The following is a 24,981-nucleotide window of genomic DNA, read 5'->3' as shown; positions in this document are numbered from 1 at the left end:
ATCGGTTAATCAAACGATTAAAACACGACTTGTATAAATTTGGAATATATCAATGGATTGACGAAGTAATGTGTGTTAGCAATGACTTTCATGCATATATATATATATATATATATATATATATATATGAGTAAAAGTCAAGGAAATTCTATGGGTATTTCGAGGTTAGTTACAAGCTGAAAAAAAAACCGTAGATAGGCTATATGAGAAGTTTTCGATTCTTAAAATCATTATTGGCAATGCGGACTTAATGTATTTTCATAAATGCTATTGTGTAAAAAAAAATTTTCACACATGTAAAGATCAGCAGTTAATATTCATTCGAGGTATTCAATGTATATCGAACAAATTTCATTTCTAATAAATAAATGGTATGATAATCACGGTATCATTTGAAGGGTTTATCAAATAAGAATAACCCACCATAGGTGTTTAAAACATTTTTATTTCTTCTGAACTTGTTTTACCTTGAATTTAACATTAAAGTCTATGGGGAGACCAAGTTTTATTAGACTATTTTTTATATTGTATTTCCATAAAAATCTCTCTGTAAAAAGTTGCATATACTTTCTCTTTATAAAAATATGAAATAAAACTAATCATTTACTGCAATTATTTTTAGAAAATTTAATTTTTCCATTTTTTATCATGTTCGGGTAACTCAAGTGCAAAAAGGTCGGCTTCTTATCATCAACATGTACCAGTCAAGTGAATTTGCACTATTTCACTTTTATCATTATTATTTAACAATAAACATTTATTTTGATTTAAATCGTTCAAAATTGACCACTTTCCTTTCGTTATACATTAGATACCTTAAAAGAATAAAGAATAATAAAAAAAAAACCAAAACATACGCGAGTGGACTTAATAGGTCAGACGGTACCCCATGGGTGTCCATTTACAGACGGGAACTTAGTTATACAAACTATATATTTGTTTGAGATGGAAATTCAAGATACATGTACCAATTTGTAACCCGTGGCAAAGGGCTATTTAATCAAGTCCACATACATAAAATCGACTGGTATCCTCAGCCACGACGTCAGAGGCAACCATCAATCGTGTACAGTAATCAAACCTCTGAGGCGTGTGATGGGTGTTTACGCAGAGAATTAAACAGTTACTCCTGTGTATAATTCTATCAGATACCCGTACATCATAAACACACTAGTTTACCGTTTGTCTGATAGGAAAACCTCCTATAACACGGATCAGTATCAATATATCATAATTACGATAACGATAATTAAATCCAATCAACGGTAATTAAATACAATAAACGGTAATTAAATACAATAATTAAATACAATCAACGGTAATTAAATACAATCAACGGTAATTAAATCCAATCAAATATCCACAAAAATGAAATATGTTGAACTTTTCCTACCTTTCGTAATTAACTATAGACAATTCTAAACCCATAGATTAGAGTAAACCCAAGAATGTGAAATTTAAGAAAAAATTAGCTACAGCTTTCATCATCATTAAATTCCTTAACATCTTACAAATTATTGTAACTGAGAGTGCATGAACACAGTCAAGATCATCTACTTAATATTCAGATGAAACAGCAGTTTCAACCCCATAAAGGATACAAAATTAAGAGAAGGGCAGATAGGGACCTCTGGATAAACCAGAGATGGGATCAGATACATATGTGTAGTCAATCCCTATTGACTGTTCACACCTGCCGTGAGCCTGTCTGGATAAATGCATGAATTAACAAGTTGTAAATGAGTATTAAAGCATTGTCGTTTGCTAATGCTGTATTTGTAAAATAAAATGGAATGAAAACGTTGAAGATAATGAACAGTGATCAATTTGATAAAGAATACAAAATCCAGAACAGGACAAAAGCGAACTATAAACGCAAGAGACGAAAACGGGTGCCACGGAGGAGTAAGCACCCCTGTTGACCGGTCACACCGTCCGTGCGCCCTTGAGGGCATGTAGAGGACGATAAAAGTTATGAAAGCGTGAATTTTTTATATACATATATATATATATATATATATATATATATATATATATATATATTATTCATTTATTTCCCAGAGCCTACTCTATAACAATTTTAAAATAACTAACTAATATAATAGGGCAGCTGCCAGGGATGGGGCCCTGACTAAGCTCCCTCAATATATAACAAAGTTTTTACTAAAGTACCACGCAGGGTACATATTAACTAATTTAGATGTACATTCATTGAATACATAAATTTCATTGCATGTCAGAGTAATATTGTCATAGTTGACATTTAAATATATAGGTTATACAGTATTCATATTGTATGATGATCAATGTAACAATGAGTTAGTAAATTACAACAATGCCATAATGTTAAATATAATAAAGCTAGGGATTTTCTTAAAACATAATACCACTCATGCTGCCTCATGTATGCATGAGTTCAACAAAGGAAAACAACTATTGGGCAACTCGAAAATTACATATTGATATAAAACACGTCAAATAGCATTTGATCTAATGACAGGTTGTATTTGCAAATGAGGTGATTCTAACGACCGTAGGATTTGTGAAATACTTTACATGAGACTGTTCACACCCCTGTAACATCAACTTATTTGTCAGTAGCCTGCTTAGATTTAAAAATTCATCGTACGTAAAACATGCTTTCGTGTAGTTGGGAGATATAAAACCATTTGCAGGTGATAATGGAATATTGCTACATGAATATGGGAAGCTGACGATGAAGAAGCTGAAGTCTTTCCGTTTGTCATTAAGATGAGTTTTTAGTTTCTTTAAAGATTTAATTAAAAGTTCATTTTTTCCCCCAAAGATTTAACAAACATTTTTCTAGAGAGAGGACTCTAACCTTAAGAAAACACTAACTACTTAATTGCAAAGTTTTGATTACTTGTATGGCCACCATCACACGAGCTGGACTCGAACTCACGACCTCCCTGTTACGAAGCGAACGCACTACCACTGAGCTACCACGACTGGTCCAAACGCTTTATAAAATATCTACATCGCAGCCTTGTCAATTTGACGTCATCAAAGCAATTTTACAATGAAATCATTAATTAATACGTCATTCTCTCGTCAAAATTCAGAGAGATTAGATGATGCATGTGAACGCATTTTCTTCCGTTTTGAAACGTTTGGGTCATGGAACCTCTTTACTATTTCTTGCTTGCAGTTCTAATATTTAACGCAAAATGAGGACTGGGAGCCTTATACTATGGAAAACTATATTTTCGGTGGAATTAATGACATTTAAAATACCTCTATTCCCTCAATTAAAATAATCAAAAGTATTGCCTGTTTTGTCTCCAGTAGAGCAAAAGAACATGAACAGATTTTCAAAACTATGGAAATAAGTCTTAATTGACGAAATTGATTTTGAACTTCCTATCCTGTAAGGCCATTGTACATGTACTACCCTTATCTTTTCAAGGGGAAAAAAATGAGAAAATCATTTTTTAAAGTTTTCATAAATGATCCGGTACTTTTATTTTGTTTAAACCAAAGTTAACATGTGAAAAAGACGAGCCTAACAGTACAGAAATAACGAGCAAATTGCAAAATTCTAATACTGTCAGAGAATTGGTCTACATTTTATATTACTGAAATAGTTGTTAAAGGCAAATTAACTTCTCAACTTTATGGCGAAAAGGATGACTTCAGGTTCTCTGTCATCTTCCCGTATTTATTTACGAATATTCCATTAACCTCTGCACCGTAATGATGTTCAGTACTTCGGTATATATTTATTTTTATTTTTTTTCAGGATGCAAAGGAAACAGAGTTGTCGAAGAGAGAAAAAGTACAAGAATTGGTATCTATCAAGATTTATTTAAATATATCAACGTAGCTGTCAGATACTTTTTTTCAACTATTTATTTGTAGTAATATGAGTATAGCAAACTAGTCATAATTCATCATATGTCATTTTTTTTCATATTGAAAATAAACACTCAAACCTTTAAAAAGAATCTATCTTACGAGTTCACGGTGTTCCACGCTTCATTACCCTGAATACATTTGTGTTTAGTTAGTTTGCCGTGTCATTGAAGTAAGAAAACAGCCCATGTATAATAACAAAATATCGCATGAAAAAGATGGGTCATGTCCTTTTCAATTTTGACTTACAAGAAAATAATGCTGAGGTGATGCCTACTCATTCTGCGCTGACATAAAAATATAGTGAATTCTCTTGGTATGTCATTGCCTTGTATGTATTTAGGTCTGCATTCAAACATCCGCATGTAATTAACTGCATGTACAGTTTGTATCTTACAATAAATTGTTTATAATCGTATACTTAATTAGCAATAGATATGAATGGGGATGAAAATAGGCCTATAATGGTGTATTTTTGGGCTGTTCAGCTTAAAAAAACCACCTAGACCCCTGCGGGGCATCTACATATATACATTTAATGTAGTGTCAATCATAGCTCTCAGCGAACCCCAGTATCACCTAATCTCTGTATGGGGCATCTGGAAACTGTCATTATTATTATTATACCAAAAATGATGTGTTTAAATGTATGGGCTATCTCATTAGGCAACCATTGGGTTAAACTAAAGGGGAAACTGCTGGATTTCAGTTAATATAGTCATTAGAAATATTGAATATTTTTGTGATAAGAAGAATGATTAGCTATGAAATCTGAATAATGAACTCAAAACACAATAGTGTTCCCAACTGTTGAAGAGTGTCTGTATGTTAGAGAATAACGGTATGTTACAGAATGTCTGTATGTTAGAGACTAACGGTATGCTATAGACTACCGGTATGTTATAGAGAATCGGTATATTTCAGACTTCCGGTATGTCAAAGAGTACCGGTATGTTACAGAATGTCTGCATGTTATAGAGTACCGGTATATTACAAACTACCGTTATGTTATAGAGTACTGGTTTGTATCAAAGTACCGGAATATTACAAACTACTGGTATATCACATAGTATCGGTATGTTATAGAGAATCGGTATGTTATAGAGTACCGGTGTGGTACAGAGTGTTCATGTTTTAAAGAGAGCCGGTATTTTACGTAGTACCAGTATGTTAAGGAGTGCTGTTAAGTTACCAAGTACCGATATGTTTCAACATACCGGTATGCATAATTTTAAGAGTACCAATATGTTCCAAAGTATCGGTTTGTTGCAAAGTACCGATGTGTCCTACACATTAATCTATCAAATCGGAATTTCTTTCGCATTTGACAAAATGTTAGGGGTTCTTTCAAAATTTAAAGCTCGTAACATTTTCAAATACTTGTCGCAATATTTCTGAATTTTGTACAAAACGTATTGTCCAATGTAGCTATTGATTAGTAATCAGGTACCAGTAGCGGATTTAAGGGGGGCCCAGCCCCCCCCCCCCCTCTCTACATTTTTCAAATTTAGGGTAAATCGTGGTCTCTTGTTTAGAAAAATGTAAACGATAAAAGAAGCAATAATTTATTCCACTCTCAGAGCAATATATGACAAAATCTTTAAATCCGCCACTGCAATCATTCAAATCTATTGTCCTCAAATACGACATGCAATGTATTTTGATTGGATTCGATTCTTCTTTTGAATGTTGTTAAACTCAGTAAATATCACAAAATAAATTGATGCCGTAATATTAGTTTACGCCACTTTGATGCTTCTCAGTTCTTTGTGAATTTTTTTTAAACAGCTGAGGCTTCTGAAGAAAAATTATGAAGCAGACGACAACCAACTTAGCCAGGAGGCCAAAATATCTTTCAAACGTGCCCCGGAAGCGGTAAAAATAACGAAGCTAAGAACTATGATTTGATATTTTCTCTGAAAGAAATCAAAACTCATTATGATTTTTAAGGTAGCTCCATCCTCATGTGACTTAATAAGTACAGGTGTAAGTGAAGTTTATATATAGATTTGGCACTATGATACTTTGAACAAGTCAACACAAGCTCTGTAGGACCTTTTCATATACGACATGTACCACACATATCAAAGATAAAAGACACAATTTATACATAAACATATATATCACAGATTCACCAACACGTTTCATACAGGAATATTCAGATAAAGGGGGTACGATTAATAGGAAGAATAAACACAATCAAAGCTAAAGTATGGATGTCGCACCAAATGTCAAACAAGCACTAAACACAAAACAAGAGGCCCAAGGGCCTAGAATCGCTCTTCTGATATTCTAAATCTTTAGTTAAATCCTAAGAATTCAAAAAAGTAGGTCAATGTGACCTACTTTTTGGTTTACACATTTTGAGAACCCAAGAAATATCAACTGACAAAGTTTGATGATTTTAAGCCAATTAGTATCTGAATATTGAAATATAACCGTCCAATTCCAAAAGTAGGTCAAGGTGACCTACTTTTTGGTCGACACCCTTTGAACATGCAAGACGCATCAACTGACAAAGTTTGATGACTGTAGGTCAAATAGTATCTGAAAATATATAAATATAGCCGTCCAATTCCAAAAGTAGGTCAAGTTGACCTACTTTTTGGTCGAAACCCTTCGAACATGCAAGACCCAACAACTGACAAAGTTTGATGACTGTAGGTCAAATAGTATCTGAAATATATAAATATAGCCGTCAAATTCCAAAAGTAGGTCAAGGTGACCTACTTTTTGGTCGACACACTTCGTAGACTCAAGATGCATCAACTGTCAAAGTTTGATGATTGTAGGTCAATTAGTGACTGAAATATATAAATATAACTGTCAAATGCCAAAAGTAGGTCACAGTGACCTACTTTTTGGTCGATACACTCCGAAGACTCAAGATGCATCAACTGACAAAGTTTGATGATTGTAGGTCAAATAGTGTCTGAAATATAGTAATTTAGCTGTCAAATACCAAAAGTAGGTCACGGTGACCTACTTTTTGGTCGACACAAACCGAAGACTGAAGACGCATCAACTGACAAAGTTTGATGATCCTAGGTTTTACAGTGCCCAAAATATGCATCTAAAATTGAAAATGTGAAATTTGAATATCTGCAAATTTCAAAAAGTAGGTCACTGTGACCTACTTTTTTTATGAATATGTTTCAAGGCCTCAAGATGCATCAACTTACAAGATTTGATGATTCTAAACCTCTCGGTATTTGAAATAACAACTTAAAATATATCTATAAATGATAAGCCATAAAATTCAGAAAGTAGGTCACGGTGACCTATTTTTCAGTTGACACATTTTAAGGTCCCATGATCCACCAACTGACAAGTTTTGATGATCATAGGCTTCAAAGTGTCCAAGATATGCATCAAAATTAATTTTAAAATAAATACCTGCAAAATTCAAAAAGTAGGTCACCGTGACCTACTTTTGAGACAACTTGACACAAGGTCCTAAGATGCATCAACTGTCAAAATTTGATGATCCTAGTCCTTATAATGACTAAAATATCAAAGATTTAAGGAAATATAAATTTAGGTCAAATTTGAAGTGACCTTGAGACCACGCCCTTTGCCCCAGGGTAATGCCTTGAACAATTTTTAATCTGCAACATATCCTCATCCTTATGTGTAAGTTTGGTGATAATCTGCCCAGTGGTTCTTGAGAAGAAGATTTTTTAGCAACCACTACTTTTGTTTGTATTTTCCTGATTATCTCCCCCTTGTTAAAAGGTCACATCCCTCTATTTAGTATGTATGAAAGCCCTTGGGCCAATGATACCCTGTAACAAATTTGAAAAAAATTGGCCAAGGGGTTCTTGAGTTATAGCCCTTTTTCTAAAAAGTTTACGCACACCGCACAAATGGCCATAGCATTAGCTTTTTGAGCCTTCGGCTCAGAAGAGCTAATAACTTGCAAAAGGTGAAGCACTAACTTAAAGATGAAACGAGCTTATAGTAATGAAGAAATATAAAAATACAGTCAAAACTGCAGTAGCGACCCACTGTATTAAGTGACTCACTGTTATATGTGACTATTAAAAGTCCCCCCCCCTCCCCCCCCCCCCCCCCAAAGATGTTACCCTATATATTGTACCTGTAAATGACCACCTGTCTGACGCGACCAACGACCATGATTTTTACAATCTTTTCCTGTAATTTCACGAAAATTTACCTTTATTTAACTACTGTACATTTTTCGATTAGAACGCGATTCTTACATACATATGTACCAGAGGTGGGATAGGTTGTATTGACAAGCTAGATCGTTATAACGACCATATAATTTGCAAAATGCTGACTTTAAACGAGACTGTTGGAACCTCTGCACCATCAACTCGTTTGTCAGTAGCCTGCCTCGATTTAAAAACTGAGCATACACAGAACAAGCTCTCGCGTATCGAAACAAATTTCAGAAATTACACGATAGATTTTCTAACTTCCCATTGAAAAATAATGGCGTAGAACAATTTAAGAAATATATTTCCTAATGATAGCAATGTAGTTTTTACGGAAATTCGCGTTTTAAGTTTTCGTGGATTGTGACAATTAGACTTGATTTCGCGTACTTGTGCATGTGATGTAATTATATTACTTTGTAACAGATAGACCAGATACACGAATAAATTGAAATATTTCAAACTGTTGTGACATTTATGACCACGTCCTCATCAATTTTGATGATGGCTGTTAACATAAGTTCTATTGCATCACTTCTTCCGTCAACACGTGATTAGGTTTATTAATTAAAATTAGCATTAGGAGTATGGAATCTAGTTGTGATATTAAAGCTACTGACCAAGAACAAGAAGTAAAGGTACACGCCCTTTATTCACCTGCTGTCAAGCAGTGGGTGCTTACTCCTCCTAGACATCTTATCCCACCTCTGGTATGCCTAGGTTCCGTATTTGTCCAATTCTTTATTTTGTGTCCCATGTGGGAGTTATGAGATTGATCACTGTTCGTTATCTTGGCCTTTCATTCATATTTGAGCCATAGTTGTTTCATGTACATTAACAGAAATGCTGTAAATTCTTAAATATACGCAAGGAAATTAGTTTAGCGCAATTTTGCGAAAAGTATCACCTGCGAAATAAAACTATTCGCTTTTATTTTTATATTGCTAAAATATGTCAAAACTCTTCATCAACAGAGCACTCGCGAATTCATGTACTCGCGAATTCATGTACTCGCGATTTGACGTCTACGAGTCATTTCGCGACATGAAGCACTCCTGTGGAATATGGAATCTACAGTATCGAACATAGATTCATGTTTTGATAAGAAAACATTAGCTGTTATACGTAATATCTTTATTATAATACAATGTACACGTAAAATGTTTGAAACGTCCTTGTGCTTTGCAGGAGGAGGAGGAGAAAACGGAGAAAGAAAGGGAAATTCCCACAGACGTCCTCATGGACGAGAGAAAAATCGACCCGGAGGACGTATCTCCAGCGGTATAAGGACGATATGTCACTTACTACTACTTGTCTTCAATGGTGCTATATTGCCCCTCCCCTTTTTATGTCACAAAGGCGGTCGCGGATGTTTTTTTTGCAAAATGGAAAAGGCTTCCAAATTAGACTAAAATCTACCCCAAAGAACGAGAATTAAGACTCAGGCTTCCATGGGATTTTTATCACCAGAATGTTGATAAAACGTTTTAAGGCTTGTGAAAATAAATGAATTGTATACAGAAGCAATCGTAATTTTGATTGAGCATAAATCTTGTACACGACCGATCAGGACGTTCAATTCATTGCTAGAATGATTAAAGTAAAGTTTGTTGTTAGAAAAATGTACAATATTCAAGTCTTGGTTGTATTTTTCTATAGCACAAACACTAGAAGCTGATATGTTATATAATTTTACTTAGGATATATGGTTGTGTCTGAGGAAGTTTGCAAAGATCACGGCAATTGAAATATTTTCCATTAGTTTGTAACTTCTAAATGAAGAAAACTCCATTATCAGATTGTAAATGAATGAAAAAATGTTATCCTTAAACAGTATTTCAAGGGAACAAAAGCAGTCAGAAACACGAATGTAATCTACAAGGAAATGACGCAGAGCTCTGTATACTGATTAACCGATACACGGAAATGACGCAGAGCTCTGTATACTGATTAACCGATACAACGAAATGACGCAGAGCTCTGTATACTGATTAACCGATACAACGAAATGACGCAGAGCTCTGTATACTGATTAACCGATACAACGAAATGACACAGAGCTCTGTATACTGATTAACCGATACAACGAAATGACGCAGAGCTCTGTGTACTGATTAACCGATACAACGAAATGACACAGAGCTCTGTATACTGATTAACCGATACAACGAAATGACTCAGAGCTCTGTATACTGATTAACCGATACAACGAATGATGCAGAGCTCTGTGTACTGATTAACCGATACAACGAAATGACGCAGAGCTCTGTATACTGATTAACCGATACAACGAAATGACACAGAGCTCTGTATACTGATTAACCGATACAACGAAATGACGCAGAGCTCTGTGTACTGATTAACCGATACAACGAAATGACACAGAGCTCTGTATACTGATTAACCGATACAAGGAAATGACTCAGAGCTCTGTATACTGATTAACCGCTCTTGATATTATTGACATTATTGTAGCTTGAGTCACTGGAAAGGAGGCAGGTCTTGTCTGGGGACGCCGCCGCCTTCCTGAAGGCCCACAACGATAAACGTCGCATCGTCAGTCCTCCTGCTACCAACATGAAGGAAATGGTGAGAAAAGTTGCTGGTAACTATACAAAATATGTACAGATACTGTATTTAATGTCTGATAGAGCAATATACCAGAATTTCCCCCTTCGAAGCTGGGAACAGACCATTGCATTCTATTTACTAGGTCCAACAGTTAAACGTGTTCTATTTCCCGGGTCCAACATCTCAGCATGTTCTATTTCCCGGGTCCAACAGCTCAGCATGGTCTATTTCCCGGGTCTAAAAGTTCAATTTCCCGGGTCCAACAACTCAGCGTGTTCTATTTCCCGATTCCAACAAATGAAAGGTGCTCTATTCCCCCGAGTCCAACATTTCAATGAGTTCTATTTTCCGGGTTTAACAGATCAGCATATTCTACTGGTATTTCCCCGAGTTTAACAGCACATTGTGTTCTATTTTCCAAGTCAAACAGATGAAATGTGACCTATTTCCCGACTCCAACAGCTCAGCATGTTCTATTTCCCGGTCCTTTTTCCTGGGTTCAACCGCTCAACGTGTTCTATTTCGCGGGTTCAACCGCTCAATGTGTCCTATTTTCCGAATCTAACAGCTCAATGTGTTCTATTCCAATATACAGCAAGTCTCACGACGATATAGTACATTCAAAGTACATATTGCTCGACAGTGTTTGAACCATGTATACACTCAATGTTCTGTCAAATTATCGTTGCGGAAACCATCATTATTCATAGACAATCTATGTTTCCGAAGTTCGGAAACTTGATAAAACCTGAAATTTCTGTGTGGAAACTTGGCAGACACCACTTGTATCCAAAATCTCCGAAACGTTCTGCATCGTCTCGATCGTAATACAACATGTAGTTGACAGACACACTTATAGTAATTTGTAAATTCTACACATGTATATGTAAGTTGACAGTATGTAAAATGGATATCACAAAGGTAAAATATCAAGAGTTTAAATCTAACAGACGTGGAGCACAGAACTGGAGGCCATTGCAAGGAACTACGCCAAAAACTGCAATTTTAAACACAACAAGCAAAGATCAGGGTCATCGTCTACCTTCTCGTATGTGGGAGAGAACTTGTACGTTAGTTACGGTAAGTTCCTACACAGCTGCATGTTAACAACATATTTATCACTACTTCAACTTCGTCAGCACATCTCCGTTATACTCGTCATTTCTTCATCGGAAAAGTAAAGACATCAAATCTTATTTCTTGAATATAAAGCGAGATCTACTCTCCAGACGATGACACATTATCTAGGCAGGGACATTTTGAATGTTGCAGAGCACAGTGCACCCGTTAACCTAAACATTGTTTGAAACTTAGTTGAGTGATGCCAAGTAAATAAACATAATCAAGCTTCTTGAACTTGACAGGAGACATATCACCGGAGCAGGCGGTAACGAGTTGGGACGATGAGAAGAACGACTACTCTTTCACCAATAACGTGTGCGATCCCAACAGCAAGTACGGGTGTGGTCACTACACGCAGGTAAATCATTTAATTAGCCAATCAATCAATCAGTCAATCAATCAAACAGTCAATCAGTCAATCAATCAATCAGTGAATTAATCAATCAGTCAATCAATTAATCAATCAATTAATCAATCAGTCAATCAATTAATCAATCAGTCAATCAATTAATCAATCAATTAATCAATCAGTCAATCAATTAATCAATCAGTCAATCAATCAATCAATTAATCAGTCAGTCAATCTAACACTTGTTTAGGCACATGTCTACAAGAAAAAATGTCATTTTCTATGTTCACAGGTTGCGTGGGCAAATTCGGAAACAGTTGGATGTGTAAAACACTTCTGTAGCTACGTCACAAATTTTGGATACAGAGGATATTTAGTTGTTTGCAACTATGGTCCAGGGTAGGTATAATATATAGCAATCACTTGTTTGTCATTGATTAAATATCTTTAATTGGACTTACTTATAATTATAACCCCCAAAAGGTTTTCTAAGGCATTTGGTTTGATCTATTACAGCGGTAACATTAACAACTGGAGACCCTATACCACCGGAACGACCTGTAAAGACTGTCCGGCGGGATACACATGTGTGAACAAGTTATGCAGCAAATCTTCGGGTAAGGGTAGATAAAAAAACATGATACACTCCTTAAATTTTTGTATAACAATTATTAAGATATTTGATTAATAATATGTAGAATTTGATTTGTGTAAAACATAGCAACAAACCCAAATTTCAAAAACTGACGCAAAGACGTATTTGAGACATCTAAACTTGATTTTCAAAACAAAGTACAAGCCCTGTTTTTGTTTACATGTGACATGACTCCACTATCATTTGAGGGCTTCGGTGAAAAAAGGCCTTTTCAACAAATTTTCTTTTATTTCTCATTTGTGTTTGCTTCCTAATTGGTTTATCATTAACATATGTCCAAATGTTGACTGCTTTTTAGAAGTCTTGGTGTTCTCACCTCCATACGTGGTTTCCTGGTTATGACAAGGGTGTTGACAAACAAGATTTTGGTAGCCGGATTTTATGTAAAATCCACTTATTCATAAAAGACCTTCATTTCTGTCACAAAAAGCAGTCAAATTTCAATCAATGAAAATCGTGTCCATGTCCCTTTAAGGAGAGTACATGATTTTTAAAAAAAAATAAAACATTACATGGACTCAGTAATAGGAAGAGTTAACTTTTCAAATCATTTTAAGACAAGAGTGTCGAGAAGACACGGTTTATTTTCATTATAGATCGCAGACTTCGCTTCAGGGGGACGATGACAGAGGTACCACTTCTTTTTTGTAGGAGGAGGAGGTTCCAATCCTTGTTCAACGAATCCGTGTAAAAATGGCGGCACTTGCTCATCTGTTTCCGGGAATGCAGTTTGCAAGTGCACCAGTGGGTGGTCGGGAAACACATGTGAAACAAAAGGTAATATTTTACAAATAAAGAATTGCATTCATTGTTTCTCGAGTTGAGATAAATTCTGTAAATGCACCGAAATGCACCGTTTATGATGATCTTCAAAACACTCTTTTGAAACGAGGTCATATGACCAAAGTCAATGGCTAAAAACGGAATTTCTTGCCTGTGTCATAAGTTTGTAATGACGAGGCATTAAAGCTCATGATGTCTATGGCCAGGAGATATGTAGCGATCTTGGATCAAGATCATTATTGGCTAACATTAATGGATTGATTGATTGTATATTGTTTAACGTCCCTCTCGAGAATCTTTCACTCATAATGGAGAAGTCACCACTGCAGGTGAAGGGCTGCAAATTTTAAGCCTATGCTCGGCGCTTACGGCCTTTGAGCAGGATCGAGGAATCTTTATCGTGCCACACCTGCTGTGACACGGGACCTCGGTTTTTGCGGTCTCATCCGAAGGATAGCCCCATTTAGTCGCCTCTTACGACAAGCAAAAGGTATTGAGGACATCAATGGAACTCGTATATAACTTCACAATAACTTTTCAAGCTCTAACTGAGTAACGGAGAGCCACCCAAACAAGGATAGTGTCTTTCCCGTAGGGTTAGAATAGGTCCTCAGTACATTGCACCGCTTGCTTGGTGTAAGAGACGACTAAATGGAGCGGTCCTTCGGATGAGACCACATGTTTCAAAAGGGAAGAGATAATTTCATGACAGATTAGGGTGCTACATGTAAATACACCCTATTTCATTGGTCCTGACCATTTATATTCAAGTTTAATGGCACAACATCTAAATCTGTCTCTGCAGGTGAGGGATTCTAGGCCCTCGTGTCTCTTTATACAATGCCCCGCAGTATGTGTCACTCTGCAGGTGAGGGATTCTAGGCCCTCGTGTCTCTTTATACAATGCCCCCGCGGTAGGTGTCGGTCTGCAGGTGAGGGATTCTAGGCCCTCGGATCTCTTTTCCCTCCTTTCCAATCCATTTCTATTGGAACTACAAGTCTTAAAGATTTCGATTAAAATTTTTATCGTACAACTCCTCTAAATTCATAGCATTTTTATATGATGTGGTGAATCAGGCATTGATAGATGAAAGAATTTTATGTTTCGGACATCTTCATCAAATTCTATTTATAGTCAAGTTTCGTTCTATTTTTTTAATACAATGTCCTCCTGTTGTTAGATGTCTTTATTAATCATTAAATCCTTTCTAGATGCAGCCAATCCTTGCTCGCCAAATCCGTGTCAAAATGGTGGTACATGTACGAATGATTCTGGTAGTGCTAAGTGCCAGTGTAGTGGAGGATGGTCGGGGAATACGTGTACAACAAAAGGTATAGTCAAATCTCTAACGCAAGACATCGTGAAGTAGTGGAATATCCAAAACAAACAAATCCACAATTCCAAACGAATATTTCTCCTATTATATCAACTTTGTTTCATCCCTCCGGTGCAGTTCTTTTTTCTAGGTCACGTGTGTCACTCAGGAGATTGCTATTGGTCTGCGTTCGTGTCGTGCCTCGTCCGTCAATAATTTTACATGTATCTTTTTGATTAATATCATTCCAATTCTTTTCAAATTTGGTATAACATTTTTGGACAAGGACGTAAATTGTAAATTTCATTTCAAGACTCCTGCACCCTCGGGGCGTTAGAGGCGGCAACATCAGAGGCGGATTTAAGGAGGGGGTGCAGCCGGCGCGCGCCCTCCTGAAGTATTTAAAGTTAAGTTAATTCGTGGTCTCTTGTTTAGACAAATGTAAAGGATAAAAGAAACAATAATTTATTCCATTCTCGGAGAAATAAATGAAAAAATCTTTTGATTTATTGAATTACTTTTATTGAGAGAACGTACATTTTTTCCAAAAACCCTTAAAATTTGCGTCATTTTATTAATTTCATCTTATTGAAAATGACAGAAAATAGTAAAATGACTACATAGTAGACATATTTCAAGCCCTATAAAATTAGTAAAAATTCAGGAGCTTTCGGGAGCTTCGTCCCCCCCCCCCCTAGGGCCGTGTCGGTGAAGGTTCTTTATCGTGCCTACAGTGATACAGCACCTGCTTGGTACATATGGAGGCTCAAAGCGAACGCTCCAACCGTTGAGCTACCGACCATTACTGCATTTGTGTTTCCAAGGAGTTCAGATGGTGCATGGTAACTGATTATCATTCTTCAACAATATATGAATGTGTAACCCGTATCCACCCCTTACATTCCATTAAAGATATTCTGCATATGGTGTTTATATATCTCAACTTATTCGATATGCAAGAGCTTGTTCTGCATATGGTCAATTTTCAAATCGAGGCAGATTACTAACAAAGTTGATAGTGCTGGGGTTTCAACAGTCTCGTTTAGAATCAGCATTTTGCAATTCTATAATCGTTATAGCGATCTAGTTTGTCATTACAACCTATCATTGGGTTAAATGCTGTCTGATTTGTTTCATACCTGATTGCTAGGTCTTTCTTTGCACACTGATTTTTACAACGGATAACCCCGTTTACCTGATCAATATATAGGGAAAGGTGAAGATAACGAACAATGATCAATCTCATAACTCGTATAAGCAATACAAAATAGAGAGTTGGGCAAACACGGAACCCTAGATATACCAGAGGTGGGATAAGGTGTCTAGGGCTCATGGCGGGTGTGACCGGTCGACAGGGAATATTTAGTCTTCTGATACTATGAATATTTTATTCACATGTATGTGCACATCGATTTTATATTATCTTTTCTCTCACATTTGTAAAACGCTTTAGAGAATTGGTGTTGATAGGGCGATATACAAATCTTTTGATTACAATTACTCCTCCAAGGCACCATATTCCACCTCTGGTATATCCAGGAGTCCGTGTTTGTCCAACTCTCTATTTTGTATTTGGCACGCTGTTTTTGGCTATATTTAGCTCTAAAACTTCATAGTTATTTCGGATTTCAAACATTTCGGTTGAGGATCACTGAAGAGACATTATTTGTCGAAATGCGCATCTGGTGCATCAAAATTGGTACCGTATAAGTTTTACATATAGGAGTTATGAGATTGATCAGTGTTCGTTATCTTAACCTTTATAGGAGTTATGAGATTGATCACTGTTCGTTATCTTTACCTTTATATAGGAGTTATGAGATTGATCACTGTTCGTTATCTTCACCTTTATAGGAGTTATGAGATTGGTCACTGTTCGTTGTCTTCACCTTTATAGGAGTTATGAGATTGATCACTTTTCGTTATCTTTACCTTTATATAGGAGTTATGAGATTGATCACTGTTCGTTATCTTCACCTTTAGAATATATGAACCTCTCATCTCGTTTGAATATATATTCCTCATTGACAATATCTTCGTGGTATTTAGTGATCAGGTCTTCCAACAGTGTATTGGAATCCCCATGGGCACGAATTGTGCTCCTTTGTTAGCTGGCCTGTTTTTGTATTCCTATGAAGCAGAATGTATTCAAAAACTTCTACTCGAGAAGAAAACATCTCTTGCTGTGGCCTTCAATTCGACATTTAGATATATCGACGATGTATTATCTATTAACATTAATAATTTTCATTCATATATCAATTCAATGTATCCCATGTGAACTCGAAATGAAAGACACTACAGAGTCGTTCACTTCTGCTTCATACTTAGATATTTTATTGAAAGTAGATGTTTACATATCTCAACTGATTCGATACGCGCTTGTTCTGCGTATGGTCAGTTTTTTTTTAATCGAAGCAGGCTACTGACAAATAAGTTGATGGTGCAGGGGTTGCAACAGTTTCGTTTAAAATCAGCATTTAGCAAATTCTATGGTCGTTATAACGATGTAGTTTGCCGAAATAAATTATCATTGGGTGAAATGCTGTGTGACGTGTTTCATGCCGATTGTCAGTACTACATAGTCAGTATTATTAGTCAGTGAGTGAATATTAAAACCTGCAGTACGAGATTACTTATCTGACACTGTCCAATAAGTGAACAAAAGAAACTGACTTCTACGCAAGACTGGTTATATTGTCAGACTATTCAAAAATAACTTTATTCATAATTATCATTGTCAATGGGTTTATCTGAGCCTGTACATTATTAGAACAAAAGATGTAATGTTTTACGTAGGATATATAAGCCGATATCAGTTCTTTCTTTCACTGAATGGACATTGTGAGGCTTATATCCTTTACGTAATCCAGGTAAAATATATGCGCAATCGTAATGCCATTTTTTTTGCGAAATAGTAAAAACGAATTGCGGAATCGTAACATTTTGCGGCGCAAACTTTCGAGATGCTGATCCATAGTTTTAGTTAACACGTTGATGCTTGTCTGCAAACCATGTTTCAATGATTTTTTTGTTGTTGTTGTTGTTTCCGCTCATTTACAACTTTTTTTCAAAATATTTTTAGTGCAGTCCACGTGTTCACCAAATCCATGTAAGAATGGCGGGACTTGCTGGGAGTTTGCCACTTCTTTTTCATGTTCATGCCTTGTCTCATTTTCTGGAAAAACTTGTGAAACACGAGAAAATGGTAATTATGCTATATCTGACAACGAAGTTCTGTTGATCCAAAATATAATTTTGTTTTTGAAGACAAAGAATTGTTGATGTTGTTAATTGTAAAATCGTCATTTAATTGTTTTTATAGGCCAGGTTCGTTAGTATAACTGTGTCAATAAGGAAAATTCAGTTGCAGCACTGGGAGTTGGGATAAACTACAAATCCATTGCTTATTTTCTTTTTAAACATTTACAGCAGCTTCTTCTGTTTCCGTTGTGATTGGTAGGTCTCCATATAAGCTTACTCCTACTAGTACATGTATGTTCAGAGGTCGTTGTTTGCCCAACTCTCTATTTTGTATTTCTTATAGGAGTTATGAGATTGATTACTGGTTGTTATTTTCACCTCATCATACTAGTATTGCCTCCTCAAACTTTTGATCGTAAACATATCCTTGAAAAATGTTCCCCCTACATTTATGTCCAGACATACGATCTTTAGACAATTATCAAAGTCCCATTCTAACATGAAAACAGCTTTAAAATTGTGTTCTTCCAGAAGTGCTGAACTCATTTTTGAGCGTAAGAACATCTGAAAACCTCCATGCGATATTTACAATTAGAATTTAAAAAAAAAGATCTTGGTTAACCCCCATACATCATCGGTGCATACTGCTTGGATGGCATTAAACAGCAATTCAATCCACAGGCTTTCTTATTATTCTTTCCGAGCCACAATGTCTATGCTACCTATTTTTCAACAAAACTATTTTACATTTAAATATTTTGAATAAGATCTTGTATTATTAAAAATCTAAAAAGTTTGATTGTCGTAAACAGTTATATATCAACAGCTGATCAATTCAACTTCCATACCTTAATCAAATTCCAACACATAATGTATGTCTATCAGTTATTTTTACACACATTTCATTATTAATTAATTGTTCATTCTGAAAATATCACCAAGGACGGGAATTGTGATATTAGAATTTACTTAAATATAATACGTTAATTATCTAGATTCACAATTACTGGGAATACGAAATGGTAGTGTTAGAAGAAGATTTCGATCAAATGGCGCGAGTGCAGTGGGGAACTATGATAGGGATTCTTTCATATTACAATTTTAAGGCGACAATGTATGGATATAACACCCCCTCAAGGATATTGCGCTGTAAATTAAATGTTTGATAGTGTATGGATTTGTAGCTTTCTAGTATAACGCACATACGCAACTCCAAAAAACTACAGCTCTCTCGATATGTCAAAGTAATTTTAAAGGATTTGAAGTCAAATCTAAAGCAGGGATATATTACTGTAAGTTTTCCAATCACATCCTTGAAACTTCTGTAACATGTTTTCTTGCAGCAAACACCATGACTTGCAATTTTGAGAACAACATGTGCCTTAAAAACTATGATCAGAACGAAGTGAATTTTCGAAGGGTATGTCTTATTGTAGTATTATTCAAATTCGGGCTGTTTTCTCTGTGTACGTATGTATGTGATATTCTCTCATTTTTATACCCCCCCCCCCCCGCAACAAGTTGTGGGGGAGTATACTGGAATCGGGTTGTCCGTCCGTCCGTCCGTCTGTAGACGCAATGGTTTCCGGGCTCTAAAGCATTATCCTTTCCACTTACCGTCACTATATCATATATATGGACTACCCATGGGATGAAGATGTTCCCTATCGATTTTGGGGGTCAAAAGATCAAAGGTCAAGCGCACTGGACATTGATGTAGCAATATGGTTTCCGGGCTCTAAAGCGTTATCCTTTCCACCTACAGTCACCATATAATACATATGGACTACCCATGGAATGAAAATGTTCCCTATTGATTTTGAAGGTCAAAGGTCAAGCGCACTGGACATTGAAGTAGCAATATGGTTTCAGGGCTCTAAAGCGTTATCCTTTCCACCTACAGTCACCATATCATACATATGGACTACCCATGGGATGAAGATGTTCCCTATCGATTTTGGGGTCAAAAGATCAAAGGTCACGCGCACTGGACATCGAAGTAGCAATATGGTTTCCATTTAAATTCTTTAACGGCTTTTTTCATCGCATGGAACACCCTTTGGGAGATTGGGGTAAACGGGGGGGTATTCTTAGTGAGCATTGCTCACAGTACCTCTTGTTTTTTTTTATTGCAGTTTAGCTATTTTTCCATGAACAATGTACGAGTTGACGCCCCTGAAGGAAGCTCATTTGCCTGTGCGTATGCTGGTTACGTATCTGGACAAAAGTACTCCTATCTCCTCTCCACCTACCTCGCAGGTAATTATACCGGTTCTAATTGCAGCTTGACTTACAAAGCGAACAACTGGTTTAAAGCTAGATTAGATAAACAGTTGTGTGATCAAGGTAGAGATGAAACTAGTAATTGTTTATCTGGGGAAAAAAACCCAACAAAAATGTTTCCCCAGCTCCCCAAATTGGAAGTGCTCCAAATGAAACCTCCTCCCCTTAATGTACTACATGGTATGGAGGAGAAAACATGAGCAGGAACATTGACATTAACTCTTATAAGCCATATAGGAGAAGTGTTTATAAACTATGACCGGTCGACAGGGGATGCTTACTCCTCCTAGGCACCTGATCCCACCCCTGGTATATCCAGGGGTCCGTGTTTGCCCAACTTTCTGTTTTATATTGCTTATAGGAGTTATGAGATTGATCACTGTTTGTTATCTTCGCCTTTCAAGCAACGGGTATTGGGTGTGAGAGTCACGGGTCTTTCGGATATGACATTGGAAATGTTTTTATTTAGGCGTTTATAAGATTTGACAGTCTTGCTGGCATTAGTACGATAAAGAGCACTTGCTGCAACGACTGGAAATTTAAACACAGGCTCCTGAAGTATGGACCCTACTCCTGCCCATCCCACTTTCTGAATTTTTCCCGTTAATAAATTCTCCGAAAAATGTGGATTGGCCTTCTACCGGTATAATAATATTCAAGGAAGAAGGCTAATATCTAAAGCTTACAAAAAGCATGAAACGATGACATAAATAGAATTTGGGATGAGAAAGACAGGGAATCCACACATTACGGAAAAATTATCGCCTCAAAAAAATCAGACGGGGAAGGGGGGGGGGGGGGGGGGTCCTTACTTCGGGTGCCCGTGAGTGCAAATTCATTGATAAAATTTTGTGACATTTTATTTGAATTGGGTGACATCTCTACTTGATTGAAAATTCTTGAATGGGACGTAATACAACATTTATTCAGAAATAAAACGAATTAGTAACAGCTTTATAAATGTATAATTATATCAGTTTCCATTTAAATCATGTTTTGCTCTTTGTAGAGGCCGTCGTGAAAGTTCAGTTCCGATACAGAGTTGTTGGATCTGCAAGACTGTCGTTCATTTACAAACAAGAAGGCAAAGATTATAATACAATGTTCTCATACAAGAACGACAACGGCATCTGGCAGTCATGGACAGTGACCATACCATCGGGGAAAAATACATACGTAAGGATAAAGTTCTGGACTTACATTAATATACATTGTCAATGTAATTTATCCACATTTCCACAATGTCAATATTATTTATCCACATTGTCAATATCATTTATCCACATTTCCACAATGTCAATATCATTTATCCACATTGTCAATATCATTTATCTACTTTGTCAATATAATTTATCTACATTGTCAATATCATTTATCCACATTGTCAATATCATTTATCCACATTGTCAATATCATTTATCTACATTGTCAATATCATTTATCCACATTGTCAATACCATTTATCCACATTGTCAATATCATTGATACACATTGTCAATATCATTTATCTACATTGTCAATATCATTTATCTACATTGTCAATATCATTTATCCACATTTCCACAATGTCAATATCATTTATCTACATTGTCAATATCATTTATCCACATTGTCAATATCATTGATTCACATTGTCAATATCATTGATTCACATTGTCAATATCATTGATTCACAATGTCAATATCATTTATACACTTTGTCAATATCATTTATCCACATTTCCACAATGTCAATATCATTTATCCCCACTGTCAATACCATTTATTTACATTGTCAAAATTATTTAGCCACATTACCAATATCATTTATCCACATTATCAATATCATTCATCCACATTGCCAATATCATTGATCCACATTGTCAATATCATTCATCCACATTGTCAACATCATTTATCCACATTGTCTGTTTACTTTCGGAAGGTCGGTGGTCTCTTCCCAAGTACATTGTATCTGGGTTCTCTCTTCCACCAATAAAAACTGGGAGCCACCATATAATTGAAAAATTGTTGAGTGTGGCGGAAACACCAATTAATCAATCAATCAATCAATATCATTTATCCACATTGTCAATATCATTTATCCTCATTGACATTATTATTTATCCACATTGTCAATACCATTTACCGCCGCGGTGGCCGAGAGGTTAGAGCGTTCGCACCGCATGCGGTAGGCCGGGGTTCGAATCCCGGCCGCGACAGACCTAAGTCGATAAAAAACAGGTAGTGACAGTTCCATCGCCAAACGCTCGGCATCAGGTGTGAATATCATGGGTCCACGGAGATGACCTTAAAAACGGATGACCCGTGTCACAGTAGGTGTGGCACGCTAAAGAACCCTCACTGCTCAATGACCGTAAGCGCCGAGCATAGGCCTAAATTTGAAGACAATAAGGAAGCATAATGATTGATTGATTTTACATTGTTTAACGTCCCTCTCGAGAATATTTCACTCATATTGAGACGTCACCATTGACAGTGAAGGGCTGCAAATTTAGGCCTATGATCGGCGCTTATGGCCATTGAGCAGGGAGCATATTGTTTTTGTTCTGTCTGTCATTCTGTCTGAAACTTTAACCTTCCTAATAACTTTTGAACAGTAAGTGCTAGAGCTTTGATATATCACATGAGTATTCCTTGTGACAAGATACCAATGTTTTTTACCCTGTGACCTTGACCTTGGAGTTTAGAGCTAGAGCTTTGATATTACACATGAGTATTCCTTCTGACAAGACCTTTTCGTGGGTTCCAAACTTTTTGATCCTGTGACATTGACCTTGGAGTTTGACCTACTTTTTGAAAACTTTAACCTTGCTAATAGCTTTTGAACAGTAAGTGCTAGAGCTTTGATATTTCACATGAGTATTTCTTGTGACAAGACTTTTCTGTGGGTAACAACATTTTTGACCCTGTGACCTTGGGGTTTCATCTACTTTTTAAAAACTTTAACCTTTTAATAACTTTTGAACAATAAATACTAGAGCTTGGTATTTCACATGAGTGTTCCTTGTGACAAGACCTTTATGTGGGTACCAAAATATTTGTCCCCGAGACTGTGACCGTTGAGTTTGACCTACTTTTTGAAAATTTCAACCTTCCTAATAACTTTTGAACAGTAAGTGCTAAAGCTTTGATGTTTCACATGAGTATTCATTGTGACAAGACCTTTCCGTTGGTATTAAACCTTTTGACCATGATATTTTACCTACTTTTAAAAAAATTGAAATTGGTCGTAACTTCTAAATGGTAAATATTAGAGCTTTCATCTTGCACATGAGCATTTCTTGTGACAAGATCTTTCTACTGGTACCAAGATATTTGTCCTTGTGACCGTGACCATCTTTGTAAGTGGTCATTATCGGGGGCATTTGTGTTTCACAAACACATCTTGTTTTTTATTTAATAAACACATTATTGCTGTACATATTTATTCCCTGCGATTAAATTGTGTTTTTCTTTCATTCAGTTTTATTTCAAAGCCACGCTAGAAAGCTACTCCTTGGTCGCCTTAGATGATGTCCAGATCAGCACAATACAATGAGAACAAACTCGCATTTCCAGTGCAGGTACAGTTTGTGTTATATATCAGGCAGTCCTCCTCAACCCAGCAAGTTCGATTTCTAATCATACATGTTGCTATATGCATACCCACATCGTTGTATGCTTTTTTCCATCTGTTGTGTGTGTGTGAGTGTGTGGAGGGGGGTGCCTCTTACCTTTTAAACATTTACAAGGTATATGGCGGAAAGGTCAAGGTCAGGCCAAATTAACAATAATCAGACAGTCGATGTTGGTTGATTGTTTTACGTCCCATCGAGAATATTTCACTCATGTTGAGACGTGAGACGTCACCAGCTGTAGATGAAGTATCACATTTAAATAAGGGCCTTAGTAGTGAGAGTTCTCTAACGTGCCAACGCCTGCCGCGATATAGGGCCTCCGTTTTCCATGCTATAAAATTGATCATTCCATGTATAAGATAAAACATTTGTAAATGACTTATGCAATACCGATATTTATCATATACGTGATAATGATTATACGTATTCTGCACACTGTACGGATGACGTCACAGTCCTAAATGTTAATTAAGGAAGTATGCTACACCAGAAAATTAAAGTGGAGGATATGTACAACAATATTTTGAGATTGAAACTTTCAAATTTACTTTATTTAATCCAAAAATACAGTTTTAGTTGAAAGCAATCTGAGAAAAATTTAAAACCTCTGCTGGACTCGAACATGCGATCTACAGTTCAGCAGTCGACGAGCTAATCTACTGAGCTACTCAGCTAGGCGATAATGTTTTTAATGTATAGACAAATATTGCTGATATTTATATTATCCACCATGTTTTAAAAGGAAGTCAGCCATTATGACGATGTAGAGTACCTCCTTAAGTGATTCTCACTTCTAGCGTTTTGCGAAGGAGAAATCCCTAGAAAACAGTGTTTCACTACATACCTTGTCAATGTTTGCAGACCTTGATATAGGAAGATGGGGAAAACTCTTTATTTCCGTATCATGAAGACAAACATATATTTGTATACCACATACATCAGTCCAAAGTTTGGAAGATTCAGGTTAAACTCGCGTCATGGCGATCGTCCTTAGACAATTCGGTCTATATGGAGCGCCAAATTA

At 36.3% G+C, this 24,981-nt stretch overlaps 1 protein-coding gene across 1 annotated transcript; it reads left to right on the top strand.

Annotated features, from left to right (window-relative positions):
- The first annotated feature begins 8,641 nt into the window (after window positions 1-8,641).
- Window positions 8,642-23,878, top strand: LOC125645433 (CRISP/Allergen/PR-1-like). The gene is made up of 13 exons (XM_056141151.1): window positions 8,642-8,692; window positions 9,243-9,335; window positions 10,530-10,643; window positions 11,576-11,705; window positions 11,990-12,105; window positions 12,389-12,495; window positions 12,613-12,713; window positions 13,406-13,528; window positions 14,747-14,866; window positions 19,398-19,474; window positions 20,190-20,313; window positions 21,347-21,513; window positions 23,804-23,878. Exons 1-13 carry the CDS (start codon window positions 8,642-8,644, stop codon window positions 23,876-23,878), a joined length of 1,398 nt encoding a protein of 465 aa, XP_055997126.1.
- The last annotated feature ends 1,103 nt before the right edge of the window (window positions 23,879-24,981 follow it).

Source organism: Ostrea edulis, chromosome 6 (assembly GCF_947568905.1).
Source record: "Ostrea edulis chromosome 6, xbOstEdul1.1, whole genome shotgun sequence".
NCBI classification, from domain to species: Eukaryota; Metazoa; Mollusca; class Bivalvia; order Ostreida; family Ostreidae; genus Ostrea; species Ostrea edulis.
The sequence above is the reverse complement of the archived record's forward strand: the minus strand, read 5'-3'. Positions and strand labels throughout refer to the sequence as shown.

What these genes read in the sequence shown, in the direction of transcription:
- LOC125645433 (XM_056141151.1), top strand. Translation starts at nt 8,642, where the DNA reads ATGGAATCTAGTTGTGATATTAAAGCTACTGACCAAGAACAAGAAGTA. An exon ending in GTTTGCAACTATGGTCCAGG is followed by an intron (nt 12,496 to 12,612) that starts GTAGGTATAATA and finishes GATCTATTACAG; the next exon opens with CGGTAACATTAACAACTGGA. An exon ending in CATCGGGGAAAAATACATAC is followed by an intron (nt 21,514 to 23,803) that starts GTAAGGATAAAG and finishes TCTTTCATTCAG; the next exon opens with TTTTATTTCAAAGCCACGCT.